Source organism: Jaculus jaculus, chromosome 6 (genome assembly GCF_020740685.1).
Source record: "Jaculus jaculus isolate mJacJac1 chromosome 6, mJacJac1.mat.Y.cur, whole genome shotgun sequence".
Taxonomy (NCBI): domain Eukaryota; kingdom Metazoa; phylum Chordata; class Mammalia; order Rodentia; family Dipodidae; genus Jaculus; species Jaculus jaculus.
Window position 1 is genome coordinate 46,431,359 of NC_059107.1, and position 25,958 is coordinate 46,457,316.

Here is a 25,958-nt window from a genome sequence, read left to right on the forward strand (position 1 = left end):
CCTTATACACAGAGTATAAGTGATTGATTCTCATGGCCTTTTGAGCTATGAAATATTCCCAGATGGATAATGTACCTGGGCAGCACGGAGTTTCTGTCTCTTTGGCTCGACTTCCTTGACCACCCGAGAGTACAGATCCATTGCTCTTACCCACATGCACATGGATTTACATGCTTTGGACACTTTCTCAACTTTTTCAGGCACAAAATCTGGGTTGTTAATATACTTTTGAAGCTTTGCCAATATCTGAGGCTTTATGTTTTCCTTATCATACTCCAAAAGCCTTCTGAGGAAGTTAGAGTCACCAAGAAGCTGCTTAGCTGTGGGCCAGTCAGGCCTGCAAGAGAGGCATTGTAGTCAAGTCATAGAAGAACACAAGGCACATTTCCATGAGAGCACTATAACATTATTTCAACAGGTGGATAGTTTTAATCTCTGTACTCTAATCCTAGTAATTGGTGCTTATGTTCACTACAATTAACTCATGAGGAGAAAGGTAACTTCATGATTAAGGCTCAACAATCTAGATTTTGTAGAGAATGAATCATGAAATTGAGTTTTATGGTATTCTAGAAACAATAAATTTTATTTAAAATGTCCTAACAATTCATGAATTATCTCCTATGCCTCAGCTTTGCCAGGGAACCTCAGAATTTGACTTCTACCTTCATTTCATATCTCTTGTTTATCCATCGATCTACCATGAACATCTGTCCACACATTCCTTAGAATATTTGATACCATGGTATATTTTCCCTATATAGGAAAATAGCTTTTTAAAAAAAATGTTGGAGGAAATTTTCCAGTCAGAACTCATTTCTAACTGGTATGAAGAAGGACTATTCTGTATTTTGTGTGTGTGTGTGTGTGTGTATGCATAACTTACTATAAGTAGTTTTGTATTTAATATTCTCCCTGCCAATCCCCCCCCAAAACATGGATAATAAACTATTATTCTGAGAATTCCTAAGCAATCACTTCAGATTAAATTGAAACTTTTCCTGAAGCCATGACCTGTTGAAATTAGGTTATTCTGTAGTTAATTGGATAGTTTAGGTTGGATAATTTTTTTTTAATTTTTTATTAGCATTTTCCATGATTAAAAAAAATCCCATGGTAATTCCCTCCCCCACTAGGTTAGATAATTTAAAAGGCAGCCACAGCATAATTTTTACCTATACCCTCATGTAAATTCAATAGTATATTTGCAACATTTTGTCACTAACCAACTCCTCATTCAATCAGGGAAACTAGACAAACACCAGTTTGTTCAAGAAACAAGACTTGTAGAGTTCTTCTATGAAGTCATTCCTATGCTGAAAGCTAAAATCAGTACTAAAAAATCACAGGTCATAGAATTTCTAAGACAATGCATGGAGCTGTGATCATGGTTAGACATGTTGGCAGTTTAGGGCCTGCTGCCACAACACTTGATTCTATGAGTTCCTGACCTGCATGCTTCTTCTTTACCCTGACTCATTCCTCATGGAGGTTCAATCTTTTCAGTATTTGGGTCACTGATTCAGCAAAACCCAAGAAAATAACTTTGTAGTATCAGAATGTTATCCAGTATATATTGCTTACTTTATTGTAAATAATGGTGAACAGTGGTCAATAAATAGTTTTATATTCCTTAAAAAAGTTCCTTGTCCCTTCTTCCAGGGAGTGGGGGGATGTTTGTCTGTGCTCTGCAGAGGGGCCCTGGCACTACTGTGGTGTCAGCCTGAGGGATAACAGGCTATCTGGCAGAAGTGGGGGTATTCCAGGCTCTGATAAGCTTTACACAGAAAAGTTCATTATAACATAATTTCTACTGAAAAAAGGATTGCATTGTTAAAGAAAATTTAAAAACTGCATTTTGTCAAGATAAAATGTAAGCTGCTAGGTATAGTACACAGGACCTTTCATGGTACGATCACTGCCCCTCTGTCCACCTCCATCCATTCTGTGAGAATTGTTGGCCCCAGGCTCTCCCCATAGTCCCACTCTCTAGCTGAGCATCAGCTCCTAAACTACCTCCTTGCATCTCCCCAATAAACTGCCTGCATCACATAGACAAAAGTTTTATATATTCTATTGTTTAGAGCAAAATAGATGTTGAATAAAATGCTTGTTGGATCAGTTTGTTGAATGACCAATCCAATCAATGAGGGGTTAGGGAAAAGAAACATATTTCTATGAAGATATGGAAAAGAAGCAAACATTAGAGAACTCTCACCAGCTATTTTGGTAAACATGATTCTGATTACTCACTTGGCGTTTAAGAGAATGGAGATTGCTTCCATGACAGTCATGACCAGATCTGGTGGTTTTGTAAAAACTCTGATTTCAGATATATCTGCCTTATCTAAGGAATCCAGTGCTTTGTTGGCAGCGTCCAAGGCTGGCAGTGCCTCTTCAAGGTCTCTCTGAGCATCGTCTGCTATTGCCTGGGTCTCCTCAGCTTTCACTTTTGCTGTTGCCTCATCTTCTTGCACAACGTTACGGACCTAACCATAGAAATAAGAGCATGACTTGCCTATATGGTCTCGTTTTAGGCTGAGTTCTCTATTCCAAACATCTGCAATCAGAAACTATTTTTTCATCTATAAATATTTTTATTGAATATCAGACAGCTTCTTTTTCAAATTTTTATTGACCTTCATACATACAGCAACATATCATGATCATAATCTCCTGTCATTACCATTCCTTTTCTCCTCCTGAATTCCCCCTCCACTGAATCCCTTCTTCTTTCCTTCTATTTTGATGTCATTATTTTTCCTTCTGTTATGCAACTTTTAAGCATTATTGGTAGAAAATTCCACATATGATCTCATGTGACAGGTCACAGTCAAAAGGCAGCCACACTAAATATTGCATAAAATTACCTCATGGTATCTATATAAGTTGCACATGAAACAAAAAAATTGTGCTTAAACTTATAGCTAAGGTGCCTTATATATATGCAACTATTCCAAAATTTGGAAAAAGCCAAGATCCAAAATACTTCTGATACTAAATGTTTTAGATAAGGGACACTCAACTTGTGTCTGAGTGCTGGTGTTTTAAAACAAAGCCAACAAGGGATGGGGACATGGCTCAGTAGATAAAGGAACCTGAACTGATCCAGGTTCAATTTTCCATCTATCCATGTAAAGCAGATGAGACCCTGGTGTGTGTGTGTGTGCATGTGCACAGGTGCTTACACACACACACACACACACACACACACACACACACACAGAGTTTAAAACAAAGCCAATAATAGTAAGTTGCATTTGCTAGACCAGTGATGAAAAGGAAATTTTATCTCATGCCATGTTGTTAGTATTATAGAGATAAAATTAACAAGCACTTCTGCCATGGGAGAGGAATGGCTGCTTTATATTTCTATGTCATACTTTTGTCACAACTCTTTCTGTTCCATTCCTTGAACTTAACAATTCTATGGGACAGAACTATCTTGGTTTAGCAAAATGAGATTGTTTATAACTTAAAACACTGGTAAATTGTTAAAAATAGTATAAATATCCTATCACCTGATTATTTCAATGACATTTATAATAAAATGATCTGATCACTTATTGTGATGGTTAATCTTCAACTGACAGAATTTAGACACTATGGAAAAAAACCTGAGTATATCAATGAGGGTATTCCAAGAAAGGTTTAACTGAGCAGGGAAAACCCACCCTGGATGTGGGTCCTGGACTGAATGAAAGGAGCAGGCTGAGCACCAGCATTTTTCTCTCTCTGCTTTCTGACTGTGGAAGTAATGTGACAGGCCACTTCCCACCCCTGCCAACATTCCTTTCCCTCCATGATGGGTGGTATCTGCTCAAACTATGAATCGAAACAAACCGTTCTTCCTTTAAGTTTCTTCTTGTCAGGTATTGGTCACAATAATGAGAAGAGTAAGTGATACATTTAGTATTCCGTGAATGTGATCAGTTGCAGACCAAAGACCACTCACCCACACCATCAGGTAATGTATCATACCTGATCGGCATTTTCTTGATCCACGGCTAGTTTTTCCATCAGGGCTTCGACATCTTGTGATTTTGCTAGTAGCACAGGCTCTAAATCTGAAAGATCTAATTTCATTGTATCTACTAATATGTTTGTTTCTAATAGCTTAGTAAGACCATTCTTCACTCGATCTCGTGCCTAAATGACAACAAAAATTTCTATTATATGAGTGTTCAAGCTATAATTTTACTGGCATACATTTTCATATGTTAGATTAACATATCTATAGAGTTAGCAAATCACTTTACAGTCCTTTAAGTTGTGAACCTATGGCAAGTTGGGAAATCTTCAGGTGACAGAACTCTAGGAAGTGGCTATGGTGTGCTTAGATCCAAACTTCCTGTTCATAGCTGGGAATGGCTCTGAATCGTGTGGCTCATCAAGGAAGGGACCACAGTATATTATTTTAAGGAAAAACTTGAATAGGTATCCCTGGAGGCCTAGTTCTGGAAGCTTGTTTAACTCAAGACTGGGTCAAGAGCACTGAGAGCCCAGGGAGACAGGGCCCCGGGAACTGAATGCCAGTTTCTAGATTTGAACCTTACTTCTCAGGGGTCAGAATTCTTGTCTAGGGTTAAAGAGACCATCCATATAGAAAAAACCCCTCTAGAGGGAAAAACAAGAGCTAATTTTTTTGCAGATTAAGTCAAAAGGCTCATTTCAAATTGACAGAATTAAAAATATCAGTTATTTTACAAGTTGAGTATTTTGAACATCTAACTAGCAAATGGCACTGTGTTTATAATGCTGGAGTTCTAGGACATGGTAACAATGTTCATGAAAGGATCCACTCTTTCCTGAGCACCTCCAATATGTGTCAGACTGCAGTCTAAGCCCTTCATGGACACATTGTCTTATTTAAATTCCTCAGCATCCCAAGTGAGAGCTATTTTTTAAAGCTTATTTTCCACTAAAGCTTACAGAACTCCCAAAATGGCAGGACCTTGTGCTTTTGGAGTTTAGGTTACACATTGTATGGCCCTGAAGTCCTTGATTTAGTGAGAACAAGTGGTTATTGCTACATATTAGATCATTCAGACCTAACTCTTATCATTCTACAGAGCCAATACTTGTTTAGATAAAAGAAGAAAGATGTAAATATTCAGGTAGAGGGAGGTACCAACAGCATGAGACCCATTTTTGGCTCTTGACAATTATAGGTTATCAGGAGCAAAGTTGGGGGAAAGAGGGCTGTGGTGGATGTAGCTCCGAGGGGGAGTGCTTACTTGGCACAGGTGCATAGATCCTCACTCATTCCCCAAAGATTTGGACCCAAGTTAAAAACATGTTTTATTGACAATATCAAGCTTACTGAAACCAACTGCTTCCTCTTTTCACTGAGCATGGACAGGTAGAGATTGATGAGCTCCAGGTAGGAGGTGGGCGTGGTGTAGTAGCGCCTGCGCAGCTCTGCGTAGTAGCGGTCTGCCATCTGGGTCACACTGAGGTGGACGTTCACACACATGAGAGAAAGATTTTCTTTCAGTTTTTCACTCCCAGTGTCAACATTTGAGAAAAATGTCTTTGACACAGACAGAAGTGCTTCTCTGGGCCACTGTTAATAAAGAGACAGTCTGAAAAAACCTTGTTGGTCATTTCAACAACATGCAGCTTAACTATTATGACACTAGGGATTGGGATGATAGCTCAGTTGGTAAAGTGTTTGCCTTGCAAGCATCAGGACCTGAGTTTGATCCCCAACACCCACATTGAGGGTCCAGAGGAGTGGTGTACTCCTATGATTCCAGACCTGGTGACATAGAGACAGGTAGATCCCTGCGGTTCACTGGCCAGCCAGTCTAGCCCAATCAGTGAGCTCTAGGGCAATAAGAGACCCTGTCTCCAACACAGGAGGGTGGCATACCTGAGGATAACACTTCAGGTTGTCCTTTGGTTTCCTCATGTACACACACACACACACACACACACACACACACACACACACATGCATGTCCACCAGCACACACAGTGTACCATCCCCCCACAAGCCCACCACACACATACATGCAGAACAAAACAAAAATATTTTTTGACCTCATGTACCCTCTAGCTCTTATCCAAATCTTCCTATTTCCTTTGGCAAAATTTAAATTTGTTACCTATACTCAGTGTCTCTGAATCTGCTCACCTCTCTTATTTATTTATTTTTTTAAGAAATACTTATTTATTTATGAGAGAGAGAGGGGGCACCATGTTGTGCATCTGAATTTACGTGGTCACTGGGGCACTGCACCCCAAGCTGGCACACTTTGCAAACAAGCATCTTTAACCTCTGAGCCATCGCCTCAGCCCCATGTTTTCTCTTGTCCTTTCCTTCCACTATCCATTGAAACAGTTCTTGTCATATTTGATAACTTCTGTGCTGCTAAAGTCAGTAGTCTTCTCTTCCTTTATAAATTCTGTAGCCTTTGTTCTATGTATCACCATGATCTCATGTATGAGTAACTTCCTGAGAGTTAATGCAAGTATTATGAACAACATGTTACCCTTCAGAATAAGTGAATCCAACTCCTCACAGAGACATCCTGAGGTGTCACTCACCTGGACAAACCAGTCAATGGTGCAGCAGTTCACAAGGGATGGGAACATGCGGCATCGGGACCGAAAGGCCTCACCAACTGGGCTCATGCAGAGAACAATGTGCAGCTTCTGACGGACTCTGTTAATGAAGTACTGGAACACCTGACAGAAGGAGCAGTTTCCATTTAACAGAAGGGTGAAGCAGCAAGGAAAATAAGTAAGGCTAACCCATGTAAGGATTCTATTATCTCATAAATTAGCATCCATGCTGACCCCCTTTTTTAATGGTTTGTACAGATTAAAAATGACATCTTGAGTCAGGCCTAGTGGTGCAAGCCTATCATCCTGGTAATACAAGAACCTGCAGCAGGGTGGAGGCAAGTTCAAGACCAGCCTCAGCTACAGAGTGAGTTCAAGGCCAACCTGGGTAATTTAGGAAGACCATCTCAAAATAAATAGTAAAAAGAGGGCTAGGGATTGCTCAGTTGTATAAGGCTTTGTTAGCATGTGAGGCCTTGGATTCAGTGGCCAACACTTCAGGAAAAACAAGATATCCTATAAGACTCCACTGCAACCTGTGCTCTGGGTGTGATATAGATTCCCTTTCTTTATCAGCATATCTCATAAAGTTGAGAGCAATTCACAGCAGATTTCACTTTGGAATGAAGTCAGGTACAGACATCCAGTTTTACAGGTGCAGAGTGTGGCTCCTGAACAATTATTTTTTATTCTTATTTTGGCTGCTTTTGGACATGAAGGATGGAGGACTCATGGTTTTGGAGCTGGAAGCTGAGGTACATTGGTTATTGGCTTTCTGGTCCAATAGGAATGTGTGGCAGAGGGTGCAGCTCCCATGGTTATAAAGTTACACATTTTACATTCATGCCAAGGAGTTCAGATTGGTTTCTTTTCTTTGGCCTCCCAATGGTTCTGTAACTCTCTAATGCATCCCTTGTGCCTTACATTGCTGTCTAGACTTACAGTCCCTAATCTAGTAGTATAGGAAATTCCCACAAAGGGTCACAGAAAAGAAATAGCAAAAAAGTTGGAAGAAAAGATGCAGAAAGAAGGGAATACTGGGTAGATGTATGACATCATGGTGTTGGAGAAATACGAAAGTGAGAAGAATCTACACTGTACACTTCTGTTTTCTTGTGCATAAGCTTGCTGATAGGAGGGTCACATAAACATTTGACTCATTGGGGCTGGGAGAGGTAGCTGCGTAACATGCTTGCCTTATAAACATGAAGATCTGAGCTAGATCCCAAGAGGTAGAAGGGTTTGATAGCCAGCCAATCTACTCTAATTGGTGAGCTCCAGTAAAGACAGACCCTGTCTCAAAAGAGGTAGCTGAAGATAGCACCTAAGGTTGTCCTCTGCCTTCACATGAACAGGCATACATATGCATACACACCTGTACACACACATGTGTCCACACACATATGAGCATGCACTCAGGCATGTACACCATGTAAAAGAAAAGCACTAAACTCATGCCTTCATCCTTCCTCATGGTTGCCCGGTGCTTGTACTAAATGAATGTGTGATAATCACACAGTAAGGGAAGTGGCTGGTTTGGACAGACTATGTTCTCCACGGGGTGGTAGGGGTAGGGCTTGTGCTTTGTTTCCATGGAGATTTCTGCCAGTCTGGTGAAGTACCACTTTACAGAAAGGAAGGACCACATACAATCACAAAGAAGGGTAATTACATTGAAAATAATGCTATCCGTGGACCTCTTAAAAGGGAACAGTGGGTTCAAATGAAAGGCTGAGCCAACTTTTTGTTTAGGAAGTCAAGTAACTGTTCTGGCATGTGTTACCTCATCTCTGTTCCCCTCAGAAATTCCGACTTCTTTTGCTCGTGGTCTGGTGGCTGCTAAAACCTGTTCCAGCTCATCCTTTTCAAATAGATTAGGCACTTCACCTGAATTTAGGATGTTGTTTATATCTTCTAAGAACTCTTCCACTACAATCTGTCGAAGGAAGCAGTGGTCATTATACTTAACCATTTACAGTGACCACATGCAAGTTAGAAAGCAAATGTTTATTCTAAAATTCACATGTGCTAACTGCATCAATTCTTACTCTTCAAATGTACTATCAGCACAAATACAGTATCTTACCTAGTCCAAGTCATATGTATAATATCTTATTTTTTTGCCTGTAGTAACTTTGAATGTAGTAACTAAGTTCCTGTTTTATTATAAATATTAAATCACATTCCTACAGAGTACTTATCATAAACGATTATGGAAGCATAACACACCATGGAGATGATGCATCATGCATTTACATGGGCAGAAATGGTTTGCATCTTGTTTATATTATAAGTACATCTTTAAGCCTAGAGCACCAACCCTAGTTAGATTCTTTTCTTTTCTTTTTTGAGGCAGAGTCTCATTCTAGCCCAGGATGATATGGAACTCACTCTGCAGTTCCAGGCTGGCTTCAAACTCACAATGATCCTACTACCTCATCCTTTTGGAGTGCTGGAGTGAAAGGTGTGCACTATTATGCCTGATTTTTCTTTATGTTTTTTGAATATATTTCCAGGATTGAGATTAGTAATTAAAGTGCATGGATTTTGACTACTTCTCATTCAGTTTAAGTATGACTGTAGTGACATTTGTTTTTGTTAATTTGTCTGGCTCATATTAATTTGCATATCTTTGCTTTTTAGCAAGGGCAAATGTCATCCACACTTCTTTCCATTAAAACAATCTGTCCAAATTGCAACCAGTCAGGTATTGGGATTTTCTTTTAAATGTTAATGAACAACTTGCACATTATGAAATAAGTCTTTTGTCTCATAATTGATGCGAGTATTAAAAATAATTTATCCTCTTGTTTGTATTAATTTTTTAGTTACATAAAAGTTGGGCCTTATGACAAGGTATCTTTTATTTTCTTCACTTGTAACTTTTTGTCTTTTCTCAAGTGAATGTGACATAATTATATCTGTTAATTTTCTTTCAGAGCAAGCACCAACTTTCTGTATCTTAAGTTTCATTATTTATGCTTTCATGATTGCTCCCTTGTCTTGATGCTTTCCTTACTTTCCTCAAATCCTAAGTGAGTTACTTTTGATTGCTTTTAATTTTTTATTCAGATCCAGATTTTATTTATATTAAGTTCAGTGTTTCTAAAGAGAGGTTTAGATTTTCATCTTTATGTGAATGTTTTACAGTTCTGAGGCCACATTTTTAGTTGCTTTGAGTAAAGCCCAAGCAAAGAATGTTGTAAGCACAGCTAATACCTTTCAAAAGCTCATGATACATGTCTTTAGACAAATACATGATCAGATTTTGCAAATTTTCAGTACTACTGGGAAATATTTGGTTTTCTATAAGAATGAATTATAGTGTACAGCTGTTAATTCCAGTTAAGCAATTATATTCTTCATATTATCTATACTTCTTTCCTTCTTTTTTTTAATTTTGTGTTTTTCAAGATAGGGCAACACTCTAGCCCAGGCTGACCTGGAATTCACTATGTAGTCTCAGGGTGGCCTTGAACTCCCAGTGATCCTCCTACCTCTGCCTCCTGAGTGCTGGGATTAAAGGCGTGTGCCACCATGCCCAATTACTTTCTAACTTCTACTTTGTTATTTCCTACTAATTGCAAATTAAAAACCTTAACATCTTATTTCTCTCAATTTCTTCTCACATTTATAACTTTTTTAACATATATATAGACATACATATATGAACATGTAATTTAGTTGTGATTATATTTTCCCTGCATTCTTGTAGAACTTGTAAAAAATTATTTCAAAGGGAAAGAGAAAAATAGTATGTGCACACCAGGACTTCTAGCAGCTGCCAATGAATTCCAGACACATGTGCCACTTTGTGTATTTGGGTTTATGTGGGTACTGGGGAATTGAATCTGGACAGTCTGGTTTTGCAAGCAAGCACTTTTAACTGCTGAGCCATCTCTCCAGTTCCATATTGTACAACTTTTGGGATTGATTGGAGCTTTCACCAGAGGGCAATGGCTTTTCATGTGCTTAAGGTGGAGCCAGAGAATATGACTTCATCTTTGGAGCCTTAGTACTTGTAGCCTTTTATAATAGATGCTTGATTATAAAAGCAATGTTAAAAATTCTATGTATATGGGCCAGAGAGAGAGCTTAGCAGTTAAGGAGCTTGCCTGCAAAGCCAAAAGATCTACTTTCAATTCCGCAGGACCCATGTAAACCAGGTGTGCTAGGTGGCACATGTGTCTGGAGTTCATTTGCTGTGGCTAAAGGCCCCGATGCACCCATTCTCTCTCTGATAAATGAAAACAATTATTAAAAATATCTATGCATAATGTTTTAATTTTAGGATAATTAGAAACTATAGACAAGCAAAGCTAAGAAAATACAAGTCACTCACAAGCCTATGGTTCAGATATTTTCTAGTTGTGCACATGGTGTATTTATTTACATATACATGAACTTAATGAGCCTACATGGTCAATAAGCTTTGTATACATAATATAACAGTATCTCATAAACACATTTCTATTAATTAATGTGTATGTTTTTATATCTTTTTAATTTTTGTTTTCAAGATAGGGTCTCAATCTAGCCCCAGCTGGCCTGGAATTCACCATGTAGTTTCAGGGTGGTTTTGAACTCACAGCAATCCTCCTATCTCTGCCTTGCAAATGCTGGTATTAAAGGCATATACCACAACATCTGGCCACATCTTTTAAAATTTTTACATGCTACTCTATTGTGTGATTATGCCAGAATTTACTGATATGACTTTCGCTATGCCACGAGACTCTTTCAAATTATTTAAAAGTTGCTGAGACTTTAACACTAAAGTAGACTTAAAACACCCATCAGGGATCAGGGAATTTGTGGAAGAGGGGGTGGAAAGATTGTAAGAACCACAGAGTGGGAGGGAATATCCAGAGGCATTGCCCACCCCACCCCCAATGACTGACTGCTGCTCTCACAACTCATAACCCACAACACCAAGGTGAATACTAGGAATCCCACTGAGGAGGGCCTTTAGTGGAATAGGGACAGGGAGGAGGGAAATGATGGCACCAACACATGATGTGTCCATACAAAGTTCCTACTTCATAAAAAAATAAGTATTTTGCAATGCAATTTTGTATGCAGCTCTGACTATATGTAAAAGAAATTTAAGGGCTTTAATTACATATTTCTAATTACTTGCCAGAACTATCTGGCTAATTTACTATATCTCAGTGGGGAAGGAGTGGGCCTATTTTATGCACACCTTTCCCAACCGTGCCTGTTATGATATTTAATTTTTGCCAGTTTGCCAGGCCAAACCACTAGCATTTTGAATTGCTCTGATTATAGGTGAGACTGAACATTTCTTTATTATTTTTTAAATTTTTTTTGTCATTTTTATTTCTTTATTTGAGAGTGACAGAGAGAGAGGGAAAGAAAGAAACAGATAGAAAGGGAATGGGCGCGCCAGGGCTTCCAGCCACTGCAAACGAACTCCAGATGCCTGCGCCCCCTTGTGCATCTGGCTAACGTGGGTCCTGGGGAATCGAGCCTTGAACCAGGGTCCTTAGGCTTCACAGGCAAGCGCTTAACCGCTAAGCCATTTCTCCAGCCCAAGAGACTGAACATTTCTATTTAGGAACTTCATATTCACATTCAACTATATTTCTTCTTTTGGTGTGCTTATTCCCCCTCTTTTTAAAACTTGTAATAACCACTTTCATAACAAGATATAAGCTCATTGCATCCATAGATACTGAAAATTTTTCATCTTTCATTTGTAATTAATCCCACTTAGAATGTTTTAAAAATTAAAAGTTTAAACTATTTATGCATCAAATATATCATGCTTTTATTTATTGGTTAAATTCTACAAAAATTACTTTCCCTAAAGTTAAAAATACTCGAGTAGCCAGTGTGAAAATCCTTGACTATGGAATTCAGGGTCACTTAAATTGGCTTTTGTGTGTGTGTGTATGGGGGGGGTATGTGTGTTTCTGATCAAACCCAGCTACTTGTATATGTTAGGCAAGCACACTACCACTAAGCTAACATCTCTAGCCTAGATTAGCTCTTATAGATATAAGAAAAGCTACCAGTACACTTCACGTTTCTGGTCCCAAGACTGCTGAAAGGTGAAATGTCCCTCTGTGACCTCCGAATAAAACTCTACTTCCTGCTGAAGATGTCCACCTGCGTCTTCCTTTCAAACTCACCTCTCAACTTTTTCCTTACAGATATAATCCTATGTTAATTTTTACAGTTAATTTGACTGAGGCCTAACTCTTAATTTTTACTTTTCTTGGGCACAGCATATTTCCTGCACCAATTTTACTATGGGAATTATTTTCTTGCATGTATTTCTAAACAAAGGTTTTAGTGCCATCTGCTATTTTTTCCCTGTCCCTCAAAGAACAGTTAAATTTTTTCTTTTAATCCTTTATCATAACCCCTTAGAATTTCAAGTGGGAAACTCAGTAGCATAAATACAACTATATTATAGTAGTCTTTCATAAGGTGCAGGGAACTTTAGCAGAGACAACAAACTTTTGAACTTTATCCGAGGAACTCTTCAAAGCCCAGGCACATTTCCTGGTCTTACTCACTGCTCATTAAGTACGTACCTGGGTGTCTGTGAAAAGGAAAACCATATTTTTGTTTTCCACACCTGCCATTTTATACAGCTTTCTCAAGTCCTCATGAAAAGTGTCATAATTATAACCCCGGCTAAGTTCGATCTGCAAACACTTGTAACCACAGATGTGAGCTGCAAGCCTCGTGAGAGACTGCTTTCCCGTGCCTCCTACTCCGACCAGCAGCGCATTGCCTCTTTCCTGGCGGATCATCCGGGCAATTCTGCAGGAAGAAAGCAGAGGAAGCTGTGTTTCCAGGTCAGACACGGCTTGTGCTGTGAGGGCCTGCACCCGTGGGGACCACTGGTGGGAGAAGTGTATGCACAGCACCTCTCACGGTTAGGTGAAAATGCCCCTGGCTTGCTTCCCCACCATTCCCCATCCGTTCAGGCTGGTAGATCTTTGCCTGTACATGGGCAAATTTAAAATGAAGTAAAACTTCTCCATTTATCTAAGTGTAGATGATTTTGTCAGGAAGCCTGACTGATTTATCCCACAACTTATGATAACCAAGCTATTGGCAATCCTAAATCTCCACTTATAAGGACAAGCATGAAGAAAAAGCCCTGGATCTGTAAAAATACAGTGTAGGTCAGGGGAGATCAATTATTATGTTATTTTTAAAAAATTAGGTAGTTTCTGATTCACATTGATGAGCATTTAAAAAAGCATCACAGGTCTGGAGAAATGGCAAAGCAGTTAAGGCACATGCCTGTGAAGCCTAAGGACCCAGGTCCCACTTAAGCCAGATGCACAAGGTGGTGCAATGCATCTAGGGCTCATTTGCAGTGGCTGGAGGTCCCAGAGTGTTCATTCTCTCTCACACACACACACTCTCTCTCTCTTCCCCCCCTCTGTCTCAAATAAATAAATAAATAAATCTTAAAAAAAATAAAAAGCACCACAATCATGATACTAGACTGGACATTCAACAAGAAAGATTAGAAAAATGATTTGAGGGGCCAGAGAGACCCTCAGCACTTAAAGTCATGCTTGCTTATGAAGCCTGATAACGCAGGTTCAATGTCCCAGCACCAGCAAAAAGCCAGATACACAGTGGCATCTGGAGTTTGTTTGCAGTGGCAAGAAGTCCTGGCATGCTCATACTCTCTCTCTCTGCTTTCAAACAAATAAGTGAACGAATAAATAAATGAATAAATATTTAAAATTTTTTGAGCTTAGGAAAAAATTGGAGAGAGAAGGTAAATCTGATCCCTAAACTGAAATGTAGTGGAAGAGTACCCCTAGTAGAATTCCTGATATTTCTGAGCAGGCAATTAGAGAGCAAGAGAATGGGCTCAGAACCCACAGGAAAAGTGATCCAAAATGATGAAAGAGAAAACATTAGGAAAGGAGTACAAATCTACTGGAGCAAATGTGCTCTCTGAGGATGCATGATAGCAACAAGAGAGAGAGAGAAAAAAAATGAGGAGGAGGAGGAGGAGACAGAGACAGAGACAGACAAGAGAGAATAGAGCAGTGCGATAGTAATTGAAATGATAGGAGAAACCCACAGACCCCACCACAAGGCCAGCACTAAGTAGAGTTTGGGTGAAAAATAATACTAAATAAATAAGAGAAACAATACTATAGAAACAATACTGAAGTGATCTATATTTTAGTTACTGACTTCTTTATGCATTTATTTTTGAAACAAGGTCTCATGTAGCTCATGGCCTCCAACTTGCTATGTACCTGAGGATGATCTTGAACTCCCAGTCCTCCCTCCTCTACATCCAAAGTGAAAGGTTTTGGAGCATGTAAATAAAGTAGGAATAGCAGATGACCCCAAAGAGTACAAAATACCTTTTAGCTGGCCATAGGTTTCTACTCTACAAGATGATGTTTCACAAGGCAATGGTTAGAGAGGGAAAAAAAATGCCATGTTATGGCTTACAGTGTAAATTAGCCACAAATACTTTATGAGTCTTTGAAGATATACAGAAATAGAAATAAAAATTAAAAACCCAAGAAGAGAAAAGGGTTGCCAGTATAAAACTGAATGGTATACATGAGAATCAAGTCTAAATATTGTCCACATGATAAAAGTAGAGTGATGATGTCAATAAATTATTTTTCTAAAATGTTGAATCTTTACTAAACTTTCTGCCCTATTGATGTTTTAGATAAGAGCTACCAGCATAGTGGAGCTACAACATGTATCATTGAAATGCCCTTTACAATGCTAACAATTTCTTAAAAAGAAAATAGAAATTGTAAAGATGATTTCCTTTAAACATTAATACCATAAGTATTTCAAATATCAGATTGTGCCAACAGAAACTAGAAATCATGGGAGAAATGTCAAACAATTTATTTATTTAATATAAGAAGATCTATCATCTATCTATATGATTTTATTTAAGATGATTATAGAGATTAGGAAGTAGATGGACCCATTCTGTAGGCAGTTAGTTAGGGGCCCAGACTCAAAAGAACATAGAAGAGCAATTTGTCCTGGAAAGGGTAGAAGGTAACTCCATTCTAAAAACTGAAATCCGAAGCTGGAAAGATGGTTCAGTGGTTAAAGGCGCTTTCTTGCAAAGCCTAACAGCCTGGGTTCAATTCACTAGTACTCATGTAAAGCCAGATGAACAAAGTGGCACATGCATCTGGAGTTCATTTGCAGTAGGAAGATGCCATGGCACACCCATTCCCTCACTCATTCTCTCTCTACTTGCAAATAAATAAATATACTAAAAAATAAAATGGGGCTGGAGGGATGGTTTAGTAGTTAAGGTATTTGCCTGCTAAGCCAAAGGAACTCGCTTCAATTCCCCAGGACCTATGTAAACCAGATGCCCAAGGTGGAGTATGCATCTGAAGTTCATTTGTAGTGGCTGGAGGCCCTGGCGTGCTCGTTCTTATTATCATATAACATGGTTGCTGAAACACATGAGAGACAATCATTGCCAACCTTCTCCCACATATGAGCTCCCTCAGCTCCATCATGAGGACCCAGGTGCTGTCAGCTGCCTATGAGAGCTGTGCACAGCTCTGCGAGATGCTTAATAAGTTATCCATATTCAAGTGGCTAACTTCCAGAGCCTTAAAACTATGGAATGAAGAACACTGATTAGACATCACTCATAGTCATAAAGAGCTATGTAGTGTGAGAACAGAGCAGGAAGTCTACAAGAACTTGTTTAAAGATTGCTCTTATAGGCAGGACACAAGACAAGCTCCTAGTATTAGGTTCTTCTGCAAAAAAATCAAACTTACAAATTGGTCTCCTCCATCTTTACACCCTCTTCTGCCTTCTGTTGTTTCCATACTTTAAATGTCATGATAATACTGCTTTTAGTCTAGAAGAGGGGTCAACAATTACAGCCTGTAGGCCATATCCTATCCACTTTGTTTCTATGTGTTTGATGGCTATGTACAGTAAGAATGGTTTTCTGATTTTTTTTTTTTTTTTTGATTTTCGAGGTAGGGTCTTACTCTATCTAGCCCAGGCTGACCTGGAATTCACTATGGAGTCTCAGGGTGCCTCGAACTCATGGCAATCCTCCTACCTCTGCCTCCCGAGTGCTGGGATTAAAGGTGTGTACCACCATGCCCGGCTGGTTTTCTGATTTTTTAAAATGGTTAAAAAAGTCAAAAGAATAGTAACATTCCTGACTGGTAAAAATCATATGAAGTTCAGATATTAGTGTTTATGAGAAGTTTTATTGAAATATACTCAAGCTTATTTGTTATTGTCCCAAAATATTTTCTATCTGGCCCTTTGCAGAAGGTGTTTGTCAGCTTCACCTAGAACCTTTTGCCATTGCTTTCTCTTGAACAAGGAAGACTAAGAAGTACCATTTTCATGACTGTGTCTCCATCATAATGCACAAAGTGGGGACAGACACTGCAGACCATCTGTTGGCTTTTCTCTAAATAATCATTATATGGGTATATAATGTTTCTTTTTTCCATAGCAAGTACTCAACATTGAATAATGTATTGAATATTATAAAATCTTTTTAAAATTAATTTATTTGCAAGCAGAGAGGAGAGAGAGAGAGAGACTGGGCTAGAGAGATTGCTTGCATTCATACACATGAAAATGCACACATACACAATTAAAAAAAAATAAGGGCTAGAGAGATGGCTTAGCAGTTAAGGCTCTTGCATGCAAAGCCTAACGACCCAAGTTTGACTCCCCAGAACCCACCTAAGCTAGATGCACATGGTGGCACATGTGTCTGGAATTTGTTTGCAGTAGCTATTGGCCCTGGTGTGTCAATTCTCTCTCACACACACATAAATAAATAAAAAATACTAAAAAACAAAAGACACCATGAAAGAACTGACAGCCATGAGAGACAATGATACAATGAAGTCAATAAGTACAGGAGTGGCTAAAAAGACCACTGGAACATTTTCTGGGCTTCATCTGACAAGAGATTAGATTAGACATGATGGGGCTGTATCACAGTTGTGCATGACAGTGAGTTTAATTATTACTGCCCTGTCGTATTGACCTGATACCAGAAATCAAAGGAAACAAATGTTAGCTCATTCTGGAAGGGTCATTTTTTTTTTTAAATTTATTTGAGAGCGACAGACATAGAGAAAAAGACAGATAGAGGGAGAGAGAGAGAATGGGCACGCCAGGGCTTCCAGCCACTGCAAACGAACTCCAGAGGCGTGTGCCTCCTTGTGCATCTGGCTAACGTGGGACCTGGGGAAGCGAGCCTCGAACCGGGGTCCTTAGGCTTCACAGGCAAGCGCTTAACCGCTAAGCCATCTCTCCAGCCCTGGAAGGGTCATTTTAACACTTAGGATTGTCCACAAAAACCATTTCATAAAGTGGTATGTGCCCCAAGAACTGAAGGTATCCCCAAGAACTGAAGGTATTCTGGTTGGATGCCTATGGGTCAGAAATGTCCCTCCAAGGGCACCGGTATGAGGTAAGACTCACACTCATAAGCAGATAGAATCTGTAATCAGGGTTCAACTACTGGGATGTTATTGGTTTGAGCTCTCTTTTTAGGCACACATGTAATTAGTCTAATATATCTTTGTACACCACCTGAGATCCTGTTTTAACAAGACAAACAAAACCAATAAACATTTAGCAAAAATAATAACCCTTGGGGTTCACAGAGTTTGCACTACATTTAAAATATATTAAAATGTCTTTTTAAACCACAGTGAGAATTGCTATCCTACCAGCAATGTATTCTGAGTCTTGTGGAACTTAGTTTTACCTTTTAATGAAAAACATACACAATCAATGACTAATTGGGCACTTTGTAGCACTATACCTTGAAACATGTTCTATGGCATCCTGGAAGAATACCAACTTTACTTCTTTGGGATTTACAAGGTTATAATCATCAAGATAGTCTTGTAAAACACTTGCAATTTTCTCCATATCTGGCATGTCATCATAAATCCGGTCAGCCTTATCTGCTCCAAACTAGAAGATGATTTGTGGGGGAAGAAGAAGTTGGACCAGTTATGATATATAAACACATGTAGTCTGGAGAGCTTGTACTATTGCAAGCAGTACATTGTAATTTTAGTGATTTTATAATAAAATTCACACAAGAGCTTGGAATTGTTTTAATTTTTCTTACAGTTCTAGACCCTAGCTTCATACTTCTACTCTGAGGCTGTTGACATTAGGAAAGGTGACTGAGGGGCTGGAAAGAGTGCTCAGTGGTGAAGCCATTTGCTTGCAACCCTGCCAGCCCAGTTTAAATTCCTTAGCACCCATGTACAGTTGGATACACAGTGGAGCATGCACCTGTGATCCCAGTAAAGAGCAGGAGAATCCCAAAGTGACACATGTGGTGGCAAAACATGAGAGACCCTGCATCAATATGAAGAAGAGGATAAACAACCTTTGGTTGTTTCCCAACCTCCACATGCATGCCCTGGCATGAGCATGCCCATATATGTGCATGTGTGTGTGAAAACACACACACACCAGACAATAAAAGCTAACCAATTAAAATATGCATGACAGATTGTTACTGTTATAAACAATAATTCTAGGACTATATGTATTTTTCACACAGCAGTTATCACACAGAGTCAAATTATTGAGAACAAAAATCAGCTATAGGGCTGGAGAGATGGCTTAGCAGTTAAGGTTCTTGCCTGTAAAGCTTAACGACCCAGGTTTGATTCCCCAGTATCCACATAAAGCCAGATGCACAAAGTGATGCATGTATCTGGAGTTTGTTTGCAGCAGCTAAAGGTCCTGGTGCATCCATTCTCTCCCTCCCTCCCTCACTCCCTTCCTCCCTCTACTTGTAAATAAATAAAAATATATTTTTTAAAGAAAAGGTATAAACTAAAGGGAATTGAGTCTTTGCACTGACTGAGAACATCTGTTCTCTGCTGTAGCAACTGCCAAGGACTACTTTCACTAAGATGCATGCAGGCAATTAAAGAAGGGTCCTACTTAGAGTAGGGCCTACTATAAGCTAGGCAGAAACTCTACCTTGTAGTCACACCCCCAGCCCAATTCCTGATCTTTTTCCCTTTGCTTTACTCTTCCATTTGATATTATCACTAAAAATACATAGGAAATGTAATTGTTAGTGATTTTATTTTTAACGCTAAATTTAGATAAATATATTTTCACACAAAAAATGATTTTTTCTATCTGGTGGTAATACTCATCTAGATGTGGTTTCCAGTGTGGTCCTGCATATCTCACAGAAGGGCAAGTTCATAGCTTGGTGGGAACAGATGGCGGTCTCGTTATGTAAGTGTGGTGAGTAGATATGTAAGATTTACTCTAGGCAGGTTCAGAAGTAAAATTAAGCCCATGTGTCAATATTATTAGAAGAAAGACTAAAAAAGCTCACAAAAATGTAAGACAGTTAAATATAAGAAAAATTGGCTAATTATAATTCATTTGAAATGAAGTAGACACCTGTTGACTAATAAGCTTCCCATGACAGAAGCACTTGGGCCAGGGCTAAATAGCTACACTGAGTATAACACAGGATTCTAGTACTGAGTAAGGAACAGAACCTCTTTGCCTCTTAAATCAAGTATCTGATTCAAACTATTACCACAATAAATATAAATTTTTCTGTCAAGGACCAAGTGATAAAATCACCCAGCCTTGTGTGTTACTATATCCTACTGTTATAGAACAAAGGGAGTCATAAATGTACACAAAATGAGTGGGTGTGGCTGTACTAGGATAAAATTTATTTATAAGAATAATGAGTGGATTTGACCCATGAGGCTATAGTTTGCCTACACCCGACCTAGACATTTAATCTGCTCAAATGTCAAATTCTTGTACATACTTCATAATCTTCAGAGGTAGCCAGGCAACACAATATACTCACCTTAATGAAATCTCCAAATATGATGGGTGTTTTTAGAAAGTATTCTTGTTCAATTGCTATTCCAAAATGTTTGTCTGTTAAAAAACAAAGACAATTTTATTATTAAGATAAGCCTAGTTGGGTGTGGTGGCATACACTTTTAATCCTAGCACCTGGAAGGCAGAGTTAGGAGGATTGCCATGAGTTTGAGGCCACCCTGAGACTACAGAGTGAATTCCAGGTCAGTTTGGGCTACAGCGAGACCCTACCTGTAAAAACAAAAACAAAAACAAAAACAAAAAAAGATAAGCCTAAATGTGTTATTTCAACTAGATATACAGAACAGCATTTAACAAGGCATGTTTATGTTATGTCATCATGTTAATTTGGTGGATCATTTATCTGATTTAAGATTAAGAATATTAAGTATTTTAAAGTTGTTAAATAATAAATACCAAATACTTAATAAAAAGAGGTACTTTAGCATTATTCTGATTTCTCTTTAAAAATATTTTATTTATTTATTTGGAGGGAGGGGGAGGGAGACAGGTGGAATGTGTGTGTTTGTGCATCTGTGAATGATGTCTGCACATTTATGTGCCCATGTGGCACTCCATGCACTTGCCTGGGTGGCTGGAGGGGAATGTTGGGTATCCTGCTCCATTGCTCTTCTGCCTGTTCTTACTTGAGCAGGAATCCTTCACTAATTCTGATGTTACAGGCATCTGTGGCCACACCCAGCTATTTTTGTGGGTCCTAGGGATTGAACCCAAGTGGTCTCTAGGCCCCCTTAGACAGTGTTCTTAACTGCTGAGGCATCTTTCCAGCCCATTACTTATTTTTTAAAACAAAATATTTGAAACAAATTTTGAGACATGGTCTCACATTGTAGCCTACACTGGACTTATGGCAATCCTTCTGCCTCAACCTCTTGAGTGCTGGTAGACAGGAATAAGCCACCACATGTGGCTAAAAATGCTATTTTTTGTTTAGTAATATAAAGTAACAGTTTCAATATGACATTTTGGTATGTGTATATCATAGTACTTTGCTCCTGCTCAACCCCACTGCCCTGTCTTGTCCTTCCTCTCTCCTTGATGCTAGTCCCCTTCTTTTCCTGCAACTAGACCCTTTCTGCATTCATGCCATACGTGTGTGCATAGCCTGCAGGAAAGAAAATACATGATATTTGTCTTTCTTTTGATTTTCCTTCCACTACCCTCTTTTGTTTCCCTCCATCCTTTCAGGCCTTTCCACTTTCATAGTCCTCACTTTTATTTTCACATCAGTCAGATATACATAATGGTCTGCATAGGAAAGAAAACATGTTATATTGGCTTTTTTTAGACAAAAGGTAATTTCTTCTCTCTGCCCCCTCTACTTAAAATCCTGTGCAAGACTAAGACTATTAGACCTTCCTGAATTTCATTAAGTTATTTTCAGATTATTTTTATATATCTGAGTTACCAAAGGTAATAACTTTTACCATTAATGTCTAAAATTCATAAACCCATTTTGATTTCGCTTTATAGAAAACAAATTGCTTTCTGTTTTTTCTAAAGGAAATTACTAAATAAAGCTGTATATTTACTGGCCATTTCTGTCAAAATAACATGGAAGTACTGCTTATCTTCATTATTAATCAAACGATCATGGAAGACTCTTTGACATTCATGGCAAAAGAGTCTAAATATTTGAATTTCTTCTCTTATTGTTCCTGGATCACATTGGAGGATACCTGTTGGTTTAAGAAAAGAAAATAGATAAAACAAAATTATATACCTGTGTGGAAGCTATAGTAATATAACGTATACTAGGAAATAAAGTCCAAATTTATGTTCACAATAACAGAACTGGGTGCTTTCCCTGTGTGTATGTGAATAATAATAGTGACCTCAGTTTTTGGAAAGGGGACATATGATGTTACAAAACATTTTTCCTTGCTTTATGTTTTATTTAGCTGAATATGTGATGTGGTCATTCTTAACAGTATAAGCAATGTTTCTTTCCTTCTTAGATGCATTTTGACATACTATATGAGGCATACCAATTTTTAAAAAATATCTATTTATTTATTTTAAAAGAGAGAGAGACAGAGAGAGAATGAGCACACCAGGGCCTTGGCCTCTGCAAATAAACTCCAGACGAATGCACCCCCTTGTGCATCTGGTTTACATGGGGAACTGAACCAGGATTCTTTGGCTTTCCAGCAAGTGCCTTAACTGCTAAGCCATCTCTCCAGCCCAAGGAGTACTAATTTTATTTAAAATATGCATGTGTTTACCTCACACCTGCCTACACTATTTTCAAAGTATGCATTGCTGTCATTCTCTGCCAATGCTCAGTCCTCACTAAATGCTCCTTGCTCTTCTGGTTACTGCTCAAACTACTGTGCTCTTCTTAAATTAACATTAATTGTTACTGCAAATACAGTTACAATAATTTAAAGTTACAGTAAATGTAACGATGTGTAGTAGTGCCTGGAAATGTCCCAGCTACATGGTGACCCCTCACCATGGGTCTCTTCACATTGTACCTGTAGGGCAGAGAGATTTCTATGCATGTAGGTGGATATACCAGTTTTCACGATATAGCACCATATAACATATAACAACATATAACATTGTCCAAATTTGTATAGAAAAAGATTGCATTAAAAAAAAATCTCAGGCTGGTCTGGGAGTCATTAGGTAGCCTCTTGAACTTATGATTTCCCTGGTTTAGCCTCCCAAGTGCTGGGATTATAGGCATGCACCATCATGCCTGGCATTGCTACAGTTTGAAAATCTTTGTATTTGTGTGTATGATAGATGCATTTCTTGAAGTGCTTAAGCATTATTTCTCACTTAGTATTTATGGAAATAAGATATTTTCAGGACAATTTGATGAAATGTGAGGACAAGGAGAAGGCTATTAAAAATTGGAATTTCTTGGATAATTTATAATGCATCATTGGTACAGATAAAAATAGATCCTGAAGTTCGAAGCTCAGAAGTTATATAAAAAAACAGGAATAGAAAGGCAATGGGGGAGGATAATAAGCAGATGACAGGATTAGTCATGGTCTGAAGACCAGGATGTGAGTCTGAAGAAGTTTACAAAAGAAAAAAGCATATGCTAATGTTTCTGTGAAATATGAGATCACAAATTCCAGGGATATAATGCTAAGACAAGAGAGAACGATTTCAATGCAGGAGGAGAAAAATAAGGCATTGTATTTTTCTGTGGCAAGGATGATTAGCATATCACCTTTGAGAGTCCTTGGACTCTTAAAGGAGGAGGGAAAATTAAAATGGAATCACATAGCCATGGAAATGTGAGATAGAAAGATGAGACCCTGTGACAAGGACTGAGTATGAAGGAGGAGGAGGTGGTATGTCCAGGTTCTTAGGGAAAGCCTCATCTTCTACCTTGGGCCACTATTTTCTAGCTCATTTTCAGCCCTGTTAATGCACAACAGGAAATGAGATAGATTTTGAAGAGGACAGAAATGTCTGGATTTCAGGGAGCCTAGAACTGTTTTATATGGAAGTGCTCAACAATCTTTGCTTACGGTCCTTTGTAGATATCAAAACCAAATGTAAATGTAATGGTTTGTTTGATTCATTGTTAGGAAAAGAAGTTAAGAATTATGTAGAACAGGGGCTGGAGAGATGGCTTAGCAGATAATGCATGTGTCTGTGAAGCCTAAGGACCCAGGTTTGATTCACCAGTACCCATGTAAGCCAGATGCACAAGGTAGAGCATGTGTCTGGAATTTGTTTGCAGTGGGTAGAGGCCATGGCATACCCATTCTCTCCCTTCCTCCCTCCTTATCTGTCTAATCTATCTCTCAAGTAAATAAACTATTTTTTTTTAAGTTGGGTTAAAAGAATAGTGCAGAAAACAAAGAGCACTGGATGAGAAATCAGGAGGCACAGCAGATCGTGGGCAGCTAACAGCACCCTATGCACAAAAATCAGAGGAAGGGCTTGATCTGGGCAATGCGTTTTTCAATTCTGACCTTATATGACATTCATTCATTCATTCATTCATTCATCAGGCACAATTCTGGGCCCTGGGGATGCAGTGGTAAACTATGAAAATGGTCCCTATATAGATAGAGTTGATGTACTAGTGGGAGAGGCAGACTACACACATATTCAGAGAAACATTTAGGATTGATAGTCTATGAAGGGTCATGGTGGGGCAACCTTTTGCAAAGGGTTGACATTGGGGCAGAGAAAGTGAACTGTGTAGGCATTGTAGTCAGAGCATTCCGAGAGCAGAACAGAGGCTCTGGGAAGGCTCTATTGAAGGAGTGGCAAGAGGTGGTAGCCAAGAGGAGGAAAATGGGTGGGAATGAAGACAGGTTGACAGAGGAGGCCTAGTGCACACCATATAGCGATGTAGCCTCAGGAGGGTCTGCACTGGGGTTACCATCACTGCTGTGCAAAAGGCAGAGTAGGCTTCAGAATGGGGAAGGCAATAGGCAGATCGAAGAAACTGAAGAGGAGGTTCTTCCTTTTAGAACCCTGGTGAGTTACGATGGGAGTTAGGGCTAGAATGGCATGGATGGCATACCCAGAAGTGGCTAGATTGCAAAAAGGTGGGGGCAGGGATAAGTTTTCATGATTGGTCATGGATTGGGTAGAGTTATGGACACTTGTGGTTAGAGGAGCTTATGGTAGTCCCCTGTAGAGCAGGAGTACCCATGGCCAGTGGTGGAGGGATGAAGCCAGAAACCAATTTAGGCACATTGACTCAAAGATATGGGTTAAGACAATGAGAAGGGTGTCAGATATGCAAACCACACACTGAGAGGAAAACCTGAAGCTGGAGATGCAGGTTGTTTGGGAGATTGTAAGATGAGGCAAGACTGGTCTGATTGCTTCTATTCTTTTAGTTTTTTGGGGGAGGGAAAGATGGGTCATGGGTTATGAAAATCACATACAGAGGAGGCTGAAGTTGGAGTAAGGAATCCAGTGTCATCCTGGAGTAGGTGTTGTAATGCTGAGCTTAGTAAAGTACACAGAACCCAGAGGTCCCAACATTTTGAGGTAGGGAAGAGGGGAACAGATATCACAGTAGGTAGAACAGTCACAGCTTGGGGGCGAGGAGGGAATGTACCCCGGAATGTTGGGGGTGGGTAGGTGCCAAACACTGTTCAGAGCTGACCCATGGATTTGATGGATTTGAAGAGAACAAGAGGTGAGCTATGGAAGAGCAGTTTCATGCAAGTATCAATGTTTGATTGGCATATTTTAAAGTAAGAACTGGAGGGGCAGTGAAGAGAGGCTATTTTTAAAGATATCTTTCTAGAAAGTACAATGAAAGGGGGCCTAAGGTAAGTTAATTATTTAAACTGGGAATATTATAGCATGCTTCTTTTTAATGCTGCTAGAATAAAGTAATAAAAGAATGAATCTTGGGGCTGAGGAGGTAAACTATTTGTCTCATAAGCATGAGGACCTGTGTTTGATCCTAAGAATCCATATAAAAAGCCAGGTGTTGTGGTATACATTTGTCATTCCAATGCTGAGAATGCAGA

General features: G+C 39.0%; 1 protein-coding gene across 1 annotated transcript in view; it reads right to left on the bottom strand.

The window, feature by feature from the left end:
• Positions 1–25,958, bottom strand: part of Dnah6 (dynein axonemal heavy chain 6) — a 397,099-nt gene that overhangs the window by 98,727 nt on the left and 272,414 nt on the right. Inside the window, exons 43-52 of the mRNA XM_004660533.2 lie at positions 22,020–22,166; positions 20,450–20,523; positions 18,398–18,552; positions 13,134–13,365; positions 8,354–8,506; positions 6,553–6,693; positions 5,324–5,566; positions 3,982–4,149; positions 2,254–2,489; positions 76–337 (exon numbers count right to left, since the gene is read on the bottom strand). Coding sequence (XP_004660590.1) covers positions 76–337; positions 2,254–2,489; positions 3,982–4,149; positions 5,324–5,566; positions 6,553–6,693; positions 8,354–8,506; positions 13,134–13,365; positions 18,398–18,552; positions 20,450–20,523; positions 22,020–22,166 — 1,811 coding nt within the window. The remainder of the gene's footprint in view (positions 1–75; positions 338–2,253; positions 2,490–3,981; positions 4,150–5,323; positions 5,567–6,552; positions 6,694–8,353; positions 8,507–13,133; positions 13,366–18,397; positions 18,553–20,449; positions 20,524–22,019; positions 22,167–25,958) is intronic.